We start from the raw sequence: 14,156 nt of genomic DNA on the forward strand, positions 1-14,156 counted from the left end.
GCCAACTTCCCTCCTTTTCTCCCCCGTCCAAACCTGAAATTGGCTGCAGACACAGGCACTGACTTTCTCATTTCCTGGGGAGGCCCAGTTTCCTCAAGAAAGGTATGGGGCAAGTCTGGAGGACCTTGAGTTTATTGACCAAGGGTCGCACCATGCCTTTTCCTTGCCGAGATGACATTTAGTGGGATTTGCTTTCAAGCCAACCTCCCTGAGTGATTGTAATATGGCCATCATGTGTTTTAGGTGGTCCTGCCAGTTTTAACTGTAGACTACCACATCATCTAGGTACACAGCAGCATACTTGCTATGGAGTTGAAAAATCTGGTCTATTGGATGCTAAAATGTAGCCAGGGCACCATGCAACCCAAAGGACATCATTGTCTGAAAGAGCCCACGGGGAGTGGAAAAAGCTGTCTTTTCTCTTTATTCTGGTATGAGGGCAATCTGCCACTATCCCAAAATCAGATCAAGAGTGGTGTGGTATTCCACTTCTCCTAGACGGTCAAGTAGTACATCAATGTGTGGCATCAGGTATGTATAAATTTTTGACACTGCATTGACCTTTTGAAAATCAGCACAAAAATCAGATTTAGGGAACAGCACTATGGGGATTTTCCAGTTGCTGAATGATTCTTCAATTACTCCCAGCTCTAGCATTGACTGGAGTTCTTGCTTTATGATTTCCCTCAACTTGTGGAGAACGAGTTGAGGGTTTTATCTGATTTTAAGCCCCAGTTCCATCTGGATGTTATGGGTTATTACATGGATTCATCTAGGTTGGTTAGAAAATATTGACGAGAAGGCAGTGATCAATTGTTGACACTGGATTCTCTGTTAATGGGTGAGATTGTTTCCAATCTTGACTATTTCTGGCTTTGAGGCCTCAGCAGTATGCAGGCCTAATTCGGGTTCCAGCTGGTAATGAGCTATCAGTAGGCTTTCTCAGCATTCCATGGTTTTTAAAAGATTCACATGGCAGATGTGCTGTACCTTTAGCTTGTCTGGCTGTCATAGTTCATAATTCACCTGCCCGATTTGTTGCACCACCTCATAGAGTCCCTGCCTGTGGCTAGGAGTTTTGATTCAGAGCTGAGTAATAACAAGAGAACCCAATCCAGGATTGGAACTCCTGGAGGTGAGCCCTTTTATTCTAGGTTGATTTCTGCATGTTCTGAGCATGTAGGAGGTTCTCCCAGGCAAATGAGTCCAGGCCCTCAAGCTTCTTCCCTAGGTCCAGGACATATTGTACTACGTTACTGGCTCAAGATGGTTGTTCTTCCCACATTTCTCGAACAAGGTCTAAAATCCCGCATGGTTGCCTACCATATAACAGCTCAAATGGTGAAAGCCAGTAGAAGATGGGGGTACTTCTCTCATGGCAAACAGGAGAGAGGAAGTAACTGATCCCAGTGTCAGACATCCATAAGAACAAACCTTTGGAGCATTATCTTTAGTGAACCGATGAACCGTTCCACTAAGTGGTGGTGGACAGATTTTCTGAGAGCATTGATTTTCAATAATCGGCACATTTACTTGATTGTCTGGGACATAAAGTTTGTTCTCTGATCTCTTAAGATCTCCCACAGCACCCTGACCTACGCAAAGATTTTCATAAGTTCAGCGACCACCACTTTGGCATTCATAAAGCATAATGGTAACATTTCAGGGTACCTGGTTGAATAGTCTACTATAACTAAAATGAACTGGTAGCCTGCAACGCTCTTCTCCAGAGTCCAACTATAGCCATTCCAATCCACTCGAAGGACGTGCCTAATAGCTGGAGAGGATTAAAGGAGCTTGCTCTGTAGTCCAAGAGGCTGTGAGCTGACACTTTGTGCATGAGGCACAGAAATCCTGAAGTCTTTGTAGATGCCAGGCCAAAAAAACCAGGCCAGAACCCAGGTTAATGTCTTCTTCTTCCTGAGGTGCCCTTCAAAGGGTATGGCATGGGTGAGTTGCATCACCTCTCTCCAATAGGGTCAGGGTACCAGAAGCTCTTTATGAACTTCCTCAGGATGCCAATTTTTTCTCATTGCAGTGTAGGTGGTCACCCTGAATTTTCTAAGTGTCAGAACAATCCCACTTGACAGGGCCTGACAGTCTCAACATTTATAACTACCACATTGGTGTATGTTCAGCTCAGTGTGTTGTCTGCCATCTACAAAGTTGGAGAACTGGGTCAGAATATTTGACTCAGGTAATGGAAAGACTTCCTTGTCAGGCTTGGATAGGACCTTGTCTTGCTGGGTTGGCTTTGATGAGCGGGACGTCCCCTCACTCAGATCAGGGATCTCCGCTACACCTGCAAGGGTTACTGACTCAGGCAGACCCATGGCTGGAAGTAGTGAGGCCTTCAGTTTAGAAGGGATCCCTCAAGCTTCTTTAACAACTCCCCAAAGTAGTTCCATCTTGGCTGATAATGATGGTGTAGGAGACCATTGGCGCAAGAAGCCTGGGAAACAAGCAGGGAGAACTGGAAGTCCTGGCACAGTCAAGGAACTATGATGGGATTGGAATAACAGAGACTTGGTGTGATAACTCACATGACTGGAGTACTGTCATGGATGGATATAAATTGTTCAGAAAGGACAGGTAGGGCAGAAAAGGTGGGGGGAGTTACATTGTATGTAAGAGAGTAGTATGACTGTTCAGAGCTCCAGTATGAAACTGCAGAAAAACCTAAGAGTCTCTGGATTAAGTTTAGAAGTGTGAGCAACAAGGATGATGTTGTGGTGGGAGTCTGCTATAGACCATCAGACCAGGGGGATGAGGTGGATGAGGCTTTCTTCTGGCAACTAACAGAAGTTACTAGATCACAGGCCCTGGTTCTCATGGGAGACTTCAATCACTCTGATATATGCTGGGAGAGCAAGCCAGCAGTGCATAGACAATCCAGGAAGTGCTGGAGGAACCAACTAGGGGCAGAGCTCTTCTTGACCTGCTGCTTACAAACCGGGAAGAATTAGTAGGGGAAGCAAAAGTGGATGGGAACCTGGGAGGCAGTGACCATGAGATGGTCGAGTTCAGGATCCTGACACAAGGAAGAAAGGAGAGCAGCAGAATACAGATCCTGGACTTCAGAAAAGCAGACTTTAACTCCCTAAGGGAACTGATGGGCAGGATCCCCTGGGAGAATAACATAAGGGGGAAAGGAGTCCAGGAAAGCTGGCTGTATTTTAAAGAATCCTTATTGAGTTTTCAGGAACAAACCATCCCAATGTGTAGAAAGAATAGTAAATATGGCAGGTGACCAGCTTGGCTTAACAGTGATCTTAAACACAAAAAAGAAGCTTACAAGAAGTGGAAGATTGGACAAATCACCAGGGAAGAGTATAAAAATATTTCTCAGGCATGCAGGAGTGAAATCAGGAAGGCCAAATCACACTTGGAGTTGCAGCTAGCAAGGGATGTTTAGAGTAACAAGAAGGGTTTCTTCAGGTATGTTAGTGACAAGAAGAAAGTGAAGGAAAGTGTGGGCCCCTTACTGAATGAAGGAGGCAACCTAGTGACAGAGGATGTCGAAAAAGCTAATGTACTCAATGCTATTTTGCCTCTGTCTTCACGAACAAGATCAGCTCCCAGACTACTGTACTGGGCAACACAGCCTGGGGAGGAGGTGACCAGCCCTCTGTGTAGAAAGAAGTGGTTCAGGACTATTTAGAAAAGCTGGATGAGCACAAATCCCTGGGGCCGGATGTGCTGCATCCGAGGGTGCTAAAGGAGTTGGCTGATATGATTGCAGAGCCATTGGTTATTATATTTGAAAACTCATGGCGATCCGGAGAGGTCCCGGAAGACTGGAAAAAGGTTAATGTAGTGCCCATCTTTAAAAAAAGAGAAGAAGGAGGATCCAGGGAACTACAGGCCAGTCAGCCTCACCTCAGGCCCTGGAAAAATCATGGAGCGGGTCCTCAAAGAATCAATTCTGAAGCACTTAGAGGAGAGGAAAGTGGATTCACCAAGGGCAAGTCATGCCTGACTAACCTAATTGCCTTCTTTGATGAGATAACTGGCTCTGTGGATGAGGGGAAAGCAGAAGACATGTTATTCCTTGACTTTAGCAAAGCTTTTGATACGGTCTCCCACAGTATTCTTGCCAGCAAGTTAAAGAAGTATGGGCTGGATGAATGGACTACAAGGTGGATAGAAAGCTAGCTAGATCATCAGGCTCAACAGGTAGTGATCAATGACTCCATATCTAGTTGGCAGCTGGTATCAAGTGGAGTGCCCCAAGGGTCGGTCCAGGGGCCAGTTTTGTTCAATATCTTCATTAATGATGGCGTGGACTGCACCCTCAGCAAGTGTGCAGAAGACACTAAACTGGAGGGTTGGGATAGCGTACAGAGAGACCTAGACAAATTAGAGAATTGGGCCAAAAGAAACCTGATGAGGTTTAACAAGGACAAGTGCAGAGTCCTGCACTTAGGACAGAAGAATCCCATGCACTGCTACAGACTAGGGACCGAATGGCTAGGCAGCAGTTCTGCAGAAAAGGACCTAAGGGTTACAGTGGACGAGAAGCTGGATATGAGTCAACAGTGTGCCCTTGTTGCCAAAAAGGCTAACGACATTTTGGCATACTTTTATAAGTAGGGGCTTTGCCAGCAGATCGAGGGACGTGATCATTCCCCTCTATTCGACATTGGTGAGGTCTCATCTGGAGTATTGTGTCCAGTTTGGGGCCCCACACTACAAGAAGGATGTGGAAAAATTGGAAAGAGTCCAGCAGAGAAACAAAAATGAATAGGGGGCTGGAGCACATGATTTATGAAGAGAGGCTGAGGGAACTGGGTTTGTTTAGTCTGCAGAAGAGAAGAATGAGGCGGGGTTTGATAGCTGCTTTCAACTACCTGAAAGGGAGTTCCAAGGAGGATGGATCTAGACTGTTCTCACTGGTAGCAGGTGACAGAACAAGAAGTAATGGTCTCAAATTGCAGTGGAGGAGGTTTAGGTTGGATATTAGGAAAAACTTTTTCACTAGGAGGGTGGTGAAGCACTGGAATGGGTTACCTAGGGAGGTGGTGGAATCTCCTTCCTTAGAATTTTCTATGGTCAGGCTTGACAAAGCCCTGGCTGGGATGATTTAGTTGGGGATTGGTCCTGCTTTCAGATGACCTCCCGAGGTTCCTCGCAACCCTGATATTCTATGAATCTATGATTCTAAGGCCAATCTTTAGGAACTTTATGTGCTCCCACACTGTTGGAGTCACTTGAATGTGGAGATATGATTTTATGTCCCCATGCACACATTATAAGAGGAGGGAGCCCAGAATCAGACCGGGATTAGGAATCACAGAGCTCCAGATAAGGGTCTGGGCACAGGCTGAGTCAACAAGCCCCATCATTTCTGTCTCATTCACTCATACAGGGATAGGCAACTGTTCAGAGTTTCCTTCCTAAGCTTGTTTCCCAGGGGTCCAGATCTTCCTAAATCGGCAGTCCATGTAGGGGCAATCTCTTGTCCAATGCCTGGGATGGCCATGTGTGAAACACTGGTCTATGTCTTAGCGGTGGCAACTGCCCCCACCCAGGTATTCAAGCAGTCTTATCCCCATGGGGTCCCCTGAGTTTAGTCTCCAGTGATATTCCTTTCATGACCTCTGTTGGGTCAGTGGTTTCTTGGACTGAGGCATGGGTTAATAGCCCTGGACTTCTGAGCCAGGATACCTCAGGGCCCCTCAATCAGTAGGCTCTCCGGTGAGGGGTGGAGTTGTTCTAAGCCCCTCAAGATCCTGGCTTTCATTGGTTGCTTCCTCCTTTGGAGGTGTGAGGCTCTACGGGACCCTGGTGGGCTGTCATTATAGAGGTCCTGGTGGCCAGGTAATTTTTAATGAGCAGAACCGTGTCAGCTATAGTCTCGGGATGGGCCACAACACACACTCCTTTCCCCCAGGAGGCAGTATCTGGGTGAACTGTTCAAGTAAAACCAGCTCAACTATGTGAGGCCCTATCTTTGTTTAGGGTTTGAGCCATCTCCAGCATGCATCTCATAACTTCTGGATGACCAGGTAGAGTCTTGCCTCCAGCGTCCCCAGAGAAACATTGTTGGAACGCCTCTTCCAAGATGTCCAAGGTGTTAAGAATGATTGCCTTGACACACTTATATTCTTTCGATGCATCAGTCTCTAAAGAGCAATATGCAGCTTGTGGGAGCCTGGTTAAGTATGGGGACAGTACCATGGCCCACTGGTCTTGGGGCCACCAGGCTACTGTGGCCACCTGCTCAAAGGTTTCAAGGAAGGCCTTGGATGATCTTCGGGCCCCATCTTGGTAAGTCCAATGGGGTAGGGTAAGTCACCGCTGAGGTAGGGTTCACTGACTCCACTGGAACAGGTGGCCGTAGTATCATGACCACTTGCTGGACCAGCCACTGCTATTGTTCTGCTGGGCAGGTAGTTTGTGGATCAACTGCTGCTGCTGGCTGGCCATTTGCTGAAGCAGTTCTTGTTACTACTGCTGATGGTGTGTGTTTTGTTCAGCTATCCATTTTAGTAGCAGTTCCATCTCCATTCAGTGGGATGGGGTTTGGGTGCTGGTGTATCAGGGTTTTTTCTCTCCTTTTTCCATTCCCTTATGCAGGGACTACCCATCACTTGAAAGTGGTAGATCCCAGTTCAAATCCTATCTCCTTATAAGGCAGAGGGAAGAATTAAATCAGGGTCTCCTGACTGAAGGCCCTAAACATCAGGCTAAAGATTATGGGAGAGGTCCTCACACTTTGCTGTTTCATGTGAAATGAAGCAGTCTCTGAGCAGATCTAATAAATCAGTCCTTATACATAACTATCTGCACCTAGTTCATGAATCACACTTGCAGGGGATATGTCCCTTGTACACAGCTCAAGCAGAAGTCACCTCTCCTTTAAGCAGATTTTATTAAAGGCCACAAGGAAATTAAATAATCTTAATATTTCATAACCAAAACAAAGCAAAACTAAGTGTGTACATTACCTATGTTGAGGGTTAAACATAATTAGCAAGAAGCAGCAGAATGTGCTGGGAGCTCACCTAGCAATTTTGAAACAGACAGCTGCTAGAAGGAGTCACAAAATTTAGACAGCACATGAAGAATGAGTTTCTGATCCTACTGGTATTAATAAGCAGGTTACAGAGTTTTATTTTGTTATGTACTGCAGAAATATACAGTGCTAAGCAGGCTGGTTGAACTTTTACAGAATCTTTCCATGGCTATCCTCCTTATCTCAAGAGGACAGCTCCTTATTAAATAGGGATGTCAGAAAAGAAAAGGTTTGGGGATTCATTGAATCCTGGAAAAGTGGTTCAAACTTGAGCCCAGGCATGCTGCTAAATTATTTTTATTAAAAATAATTCAGACTCAGCTAGACTTCTGATGATAGAACTTTTCATGAGACTTGGGAAAAGAACTTATTTCAGAACAGTCACTAGTTTCGTTTGAGGTTGTCAGTTGCATATTGTATGAAATGTCTGCTTCAAATTGCAAAAAGGTGTGGGATATGAGGGAGAGATGAGGGGAAAGGACTCTTAATGCATCTACAGGGATCAATCAGCAGGCAGCATTTATCTCTGTTTACTTTTGGTGCTCAATTTATTTGAAGCAATAACATTAAACATATTAACCCTCCACTACTCTACCCAGAAAGATTTGTGTGGTTGACACTGAGCAAAATCCATTCAGTTAGAGAGTACACAAATACCAGAGAGCATTGAGCAGATGGCATTACTATACTTCTACAAAATTGCACATATGTGGGTCGAGATCCTCAGCTGGTAGTACATCAGCATAACGCTGCTGAGATTAAAAGAATTTTGTTGATTTACATCAGCTCAAGATTTCCTCTATGTTGTCGCTCCTTACCTCCTACTCAGGGTTTGGCTTTATTTATATGTTAACACAATGATAAACATCAAAAACCTCAGCCCCAGCCTTCTCTCCGGTTTGCTTGTTCCTAGGGCTCGTAAATCTCAGACCCTAGATTCCTCTCCCCTAAAGGTGACACCCTTACCTTTCAACTACCATGGATACCTTTTAAATCAAATGAGTCACACCAGCGTAAAAGAGGAAGAAGTCAGAAGAGAATCAGCCACTGCTTTCTTCTTTAGTTTCTCATGTGTTATGAGAGTTTTTGTTTTCTCCTAAAAGTGAGGAATCAAAGCTGGAATAGATAGTGCTGCACCACAACCTTCCTTTTTTATGACAATCATAATTTTCCTCCTGTCCTATGCTTATGCCAGTTCAACTTGTGGTGACTGAAGGGAATTGAGTCCTCAGGAGATCTTATGCGGAATAGTGCTCTACTGATGTTTGAGCTACTGAAATTAAAATATGGAATTTGAAATTGGAATCTTATTAGGTTTCTGCAACTCTAACACATTTTAGAGAGACATTTGGTGCTGGCTTCAGTGTATATGCGAGCACTGCTTTGGGGGTGGTTGTGGTATGTGATTCATTGTCTCATTAAAAAAATAGTGCTTTGCATAAGGGTTTTGTAGAGGCTCTCTGTGACTTTTTTTTAGCATCTTAAAAGTGTTTTGGGAACATGACTCAGCAGTTTCCATACTGGAAGAGAATTGGCAAATAGTACAGAGGATAATAATAAATCAGTATTCATACTAAATTTTGCACAGCTGTCTAATGACTTCAGTTAAGTTATACTCAGCAGTTAATGAGTGATGCTTCAAGTGTCAAGCTGAATGGGGGAGTGTTGTTTATAACCTTTGAGTGTTGTGAATGGTTTAATATTTCAATTGTGGAGTTTATGGAGATGGCTTACTTTGAAGGACACGTCTGAGATGACTGGGATGGCTGGCAGTAAGCCATGGCACTGCAGTATACATATTTAAGATCATCTAGTGGGAGCAAAAGTTCCCACAGGATGAAATTGGACATACTTGTGGGTTAAGTTTATCACTGGCCACTTATTTTAACTTGAATAACTGTGCAGACTAGTCTTAGATAACTGTTGACTAGTCTGTGTTCAAAAATGATTGTGATTTTTTAAAATAAATTGTGTAGAAACAAATTTTGTACATAAAATGAATTATCTCAATTCCAAGTATGGCCAGCCATCCTCTCTTACCTCATTTAATGTTTTAATGGCTCACTTCTGCTGCATCATGTACAAAAAAAAGTGGATTTACATATCCGATTACATTTCAAATATACATATTTTCAAACCAGCTAGATGTAAATTTGTCTAAACTGAGAAGCTGCAGAATCATATTTCCATAACCTTTGCCCTTTCCTCACCTTTCCATGTCATGGTGCAGGTGTTCTTCCTCACTTGTCTGTCAAATCCATTATTTAGCCTCTAATCCTGCAATATGATCTGAATATATAGATCCAGGGATGTCAGTAGGGCAAGGCCCAGGTGCAGATGTTCATCTCTCTGAATCAAATGGAAGGATCTGGGCCTTAGATTGTAAAATCCTTGGGATAAGCATTGATTTCTATACATTTCATGCTATGAAATTAATTAAATAAATAAGTATTACTACTGCTACTATTAATGGTCCTTGTAACAGCACTCTCCCAAGTACAGCTTTCTCATTCACCTTCTCTTCTGTAGACTCTTATCCTTCCATCCTCCTGCTCTGTAACTTATGTTATGTTTTTCACTGTCTTGTCTAACTACTATTCCTGTGCAGTGCCCTGCACATCAGTGGCACCATATAAACAATATTTCTTGGCTCTCATGTGTCCACCTTTCACTGCATTATTTATTTATTTGTGCTCTTTTATTTGTGATATGTTTTGTGGTTTGTGGTAATTTTGTGTATTTGCTCACGTTGCTAATGTTAAGATGAAATGATCAGTATCATCTACTTATAAAATTCAATGAAATTTAAAAAAATATTTTATTGATTTAAAATTACTATGTTAGGCCTCAACAATGTAGAGAATTACACACATTTAATTTTGAAGTAAATGCATAAACTTAAGCACATGCATAAATCTTTGAGGGATTGGGCCTTATTAAATATTTTTATTTTTTTTAAAGTAAGAGTATTTAATCATAAGAAAAATTCTACTGCTCATTAAGTTCTGTACTTCTTTGAGCAGTAGTTAACTTGTTGTGTGCTGTGCCTTGATGCTCCATTAACTTCAAAAGACCATTATTTTAAAGGAGGAACACAAGGTGATTTAGGTATATCAGCATCTATGGGGGTTAATACAGCCATTAGGTGTTGAAGGGGCATATCTACAGTCTTATGGGAAGTTTTAAAGTGCAGGTGAGCCTTTATGGAAGATTATTGATATGATGTGGTTGGAAGTGGACTAATTAACTAGTGCATGACTAGCTGCTAATGAATCTGGCTGTCTTGGAATTACTGCTGTTAGGCCAATCAGTTGGAGGGACAGATGCAGGGGAGATGGCAGTAGAATTAATGACAGTGACTAAGTGGCTTCACAGAGATGGAACTATATTTCTGGCACAGTCAATGGGGACAGAGCAGCAGGAGAGACTCTAGGATTGTTTTTTAAAAAAAGAGAGAGAATCATCTATTTTATGTGTCCTAGATCAGTATCTAGTTGCATCTGAGAGTAGCAGATTTTGCACTGCCAATTTTTTGTAGCTCCTAGCTTAGCTGGTAGAGACATTATAAATATGCATAACAATTTTATCACTCTAACCAACTGCTTTAATGTATAATATGCCAAACATATTAAACGTTTGTTTCCTTAAGGCTTTTTTAATCAGAAAACAATTTTTGATTGATATGGTGCAGAGGGCTATTAAAGAACTCTAGTGTTTTTTTGTTTTTAATTTTAAGGCCTACATTTTTTTAAACAAGATAACATTTTCTCTCAATTATACCTTCTTTTCATTCTGGATGTAGCATCCAGATTTTTTTCTTTCTCCTGCAATTGATAGAAAGGGGGTCAGTAAGAGCATGTATCATGCCTTCTTAGGGGAATGAGATCTAAGCAGTGTGACTGATGTAACGCAGTTCTGAAGATTATTGCTAATTCTGCTTTATCTTAGGGGTAGGAATTCAGCCAGACTTCTAGGGATAACTACTATAAAAGGGCTTTAAGATTAAGAGCAGAATTCTACACTTCCACATGGGGAGGAAAGATAGAGCAGAGCCAGTAAAGAGTCTGACACAAGAGCCATCTTTTAAGGCAGGATGGCTCAGGATAAGCTAAAACTCTAGGCTGGCTGGTACTGTTTACTGCTCCATTGAAGGAGCTGCTTCTGCCCCCAAAGGAGAGACTTCACCTGTTTAGGAATGTAGTGCCTAGTCTCTTTCATGGCTCTTTCTCCTAGTGTTCTCTTGAATGTTAACAATTTACCAGTGGTCAGAATATAAAAAGAAAATACAGGAGAAAGGGAGACTTTTTTCCTCCTTAAAGAAATACATTTGTGTAATGAGTGCCAACTCCTCATCTCCCATTGGCCGGGAACTGTGGCCAATGGGAGCTGTGAGGGCGGTGCCTGCGGGCAGTGGGGCATGCTAGTTGCTTTCAGGAGCCGGCCAAGGTAAGCACCTTCCTCCCATCCTGTACCTCAACCCCCTGCCCCAGCCTACAGCCCACATGCAAACTCCCTCCCAGAGCCTACACCCCCTCCAGCACCGAACCCCCTTGCCCCAATCTCGTGAAAGTGAGTGAGGGTGGAGGAGAGTGAGCAACAGAGGGAGGGGGGATGGAGTGAGTAGGGGGTAGGGCCTTGGAAAAGGGGTAGGATGGGGTGTGGTTTCAGGGAAGGGAAGGGGCAGGGGTAGGGCAAGGGTCTTTGGGTTTGCACAATTACACAGTTTGCAACCCTACCGGGCAGGCACGTGGAAGCCCTGGCTGTGCTGGAAGAGCGCGCCCAGTAGCACAGCCAGCAGCTCGCTGGGCACCAGCCAGTGAAGGTGCAGCACCGCCCAAATGTCAGGTGGGCAGCGGTCGCACAGGCACAGCTTGTGTGTGTGGGGGGGAAGCTTTGCCTGTTCTGCCCTGTGGTCTGGAATTGCTGTCAGTGGGCCTGATCTTTTGTGACACTATTCCACAGGTTAGCGTGTGAGGCTGCATTATCTGACAAGCAATGTTGGGCAACACAACATTATTGTTAGAGGAGCAACATTACAGTAATATGACCTTTGGCACTTGTTCTTTCTTTGTTCTGATTAAATCTTCCCCTCATCAACCTTTATCTTTTAAATGTACTTTCTTTTGTTATTAAAAATAATCGTAGGTTCACTGAGAAACCGGAAGTTTCTACTTATACTGAGTGATTAGGAGGAACATCAAAAAGATATAGCTATAAAACAGCCACATAGCCATAGCACAGGGAAACATTTTAGCTACATACTTTTTCCATTACCTTTATTTTTGTCTTCTAAAGTGTCTGTTATAGGGGATCATGTCACTTGTAAGATTATATGCTGATATGCATTATTTAAGATGAAAAAATAAAGGAAAGGGCTTAGCCAGTGGGGAACAATCCTCTGAAAATTCAATTGAAAGATGTTCATGCTGCTACATAATCTGACAGTTCCTAGTTTGTTGCTGTTGGTTTTGGTACACAACTTTCTTCATAACCAATACTTCCCAGAGCTCAGTGAACCATCCTCATATCCACAGACATTTTACATACTATTTATAGATGTTAAAAGTATTGCCTGTTTTCTCTTACCTCTCCTACTGGTCAACAGCAAAGTTTATCTCCAGCTGCGATGTATGAACATCATCCAGGAAGCAGCAGTGATTCCTGCTGTTCTTCATAAAGGCCCAACTACTTCCACAGATGATGATTTAAATGCAATGAATTCCCAGATCTCCTTTCAGATATAGTCTTTCAATGAGGAATTATATCCTTGCTTGAATAACCAAGGATAGATGTACTTTCAAATCCAGTGGCATAGTTTAAAGAATACAGAGAGTTCTTTCTCTTCTGTAATGTTTTTAGCCGGTTTTTGGTAGCTCAAGGCTGCCCTGTTATTCAAGCAATAGGAATTTTTCTTTTGTTAGCAAAAATATCCTGGTATTCAAGTGTAATGTATACAAATGAAATAGACTGGACAACAGATATTGTTCTTCATTTCTTTCTTTATCGTCATATTTTATGCCCATATTAATTCAATTCCCTGATAAAAAGTGTTACTAATTTATTGGTATTATTATTATTATTATTATTATTATTTTATTATTCCATCAATGAAGCACTGGTTTGCTGAGGGAGGGAAGAAGGAGAACTGATAAAACAGTGCTGGACACAAGATAACTTGATGCAGGATGATAGATAGCAACTCATGTGCAACATGGTGGTGCTAGAGGGAACATACTAGGAATGAGCTTTTGTTACACCTGGGAGAGAGGTAGTGAGCTATCTCCCTGCATCCACTCGTTCCACCAGAACACAGGGAGTAGCTGTGCTAGTTGCCTCTCCCATTTTCTGCTCACCTTGACCAGGTGACTAAATTATGGCTGCCCATGTCGGGGTGCAACTTCAAGTCCATCTAACACACCTGTGCAAGGTCAGCCATCATTTGGCCGTGAGGTTGTTGTCACGCTGTCTGGAATGGTTCATGACTGTGAGTGCCAGCTTCAGGGCAGACTGTCAAGAAGCATGGCAGGCACCCCAGACTGGTTGTATAATTAGATTTCACTAACCCAGTATCAGATGTGAATTCCTGAAGCACTATAACACTCTTATCACGTAGTCACAGACAGTGCCCTTGTGCAGTCCAGTCTATATTGCCACCCAGGCCAGCTCACCCAGTGATAGTTGGTTGCTATACACCAAAGATCACAATAGATTCAGGTTGCTTCCAGTCCCATAAGACCAGTCACTTATCCCAGGTCAATCACTATTTCAGATCTCACACCAAAGACAACTCTTGTAGTCAATCCTCTAGTAAACTAACTAAGGATTCATTAACTAGGAAAGAGAAATGAGAGAGTTATTTATAGGTTAAAGCAGGAAAACATATACACACAAATGTGTTAGAATCTATGTTTCCAAAAGATGACAGAGTTGTAGTAATCAGTCAGCACTGAATGTCTCTTAGGGCTAACCCAGTTTGACACTGGCAATTTCTGCTTCTGTTTTGTAGCTCCCACCTTGTGAGAGTCCAAACAGCAAAGGTGAAATATTTTCATCTCAGCTATCTTTCTTCCTTCCAGAATTCAAGCTGATGGGACAAGCTCTTTTGCACATAGCCTGTGCAGGGGCGATTAGTAAAGTC

General features: G+C 43.0%; 1 protein-coding gene across 1 annotated transcript in view; it reads right to left on the reverse strand.

The window, feature by feature from the left end:
* Positions 1-450: 450 nt before the first annotated feature.
* LOC123366637 (protein eyes shut homolog) overlaps positions 451-14,156 on the reverse strand; it is a 121,074-nt gene continuing 107,368 nt past the window's right edge. The window contains exons 5-6 of the mRNA XM_045010284.1: positions 1,435-1,595; positions 451-561 (exon numbers count right to left, since the gene is read on the reverse strand). Of these exons, the coding sequence (XP_044866219.1) occupies positions 451-561; positions 1,435-1,595 (272 nt within the window). The remainder of the gene's footprint in view (positions 562-1,434; positions 1,596-14,156) is intronic.

Source organism: Mauremys mutica, chromosome 3, assembly GCF_020497125.1.
Source record: "Mauremys mutica isolate MM-2020 ecotype Southern chromosome 3, ASM2049712v1, whole genome shotgun sequence".
Classification (NCBI taxonomy): Eukaryota; Metazoa; Chordata; order Testudines; family Geoemydidae; genus Mauremys; species Mauremys mutica.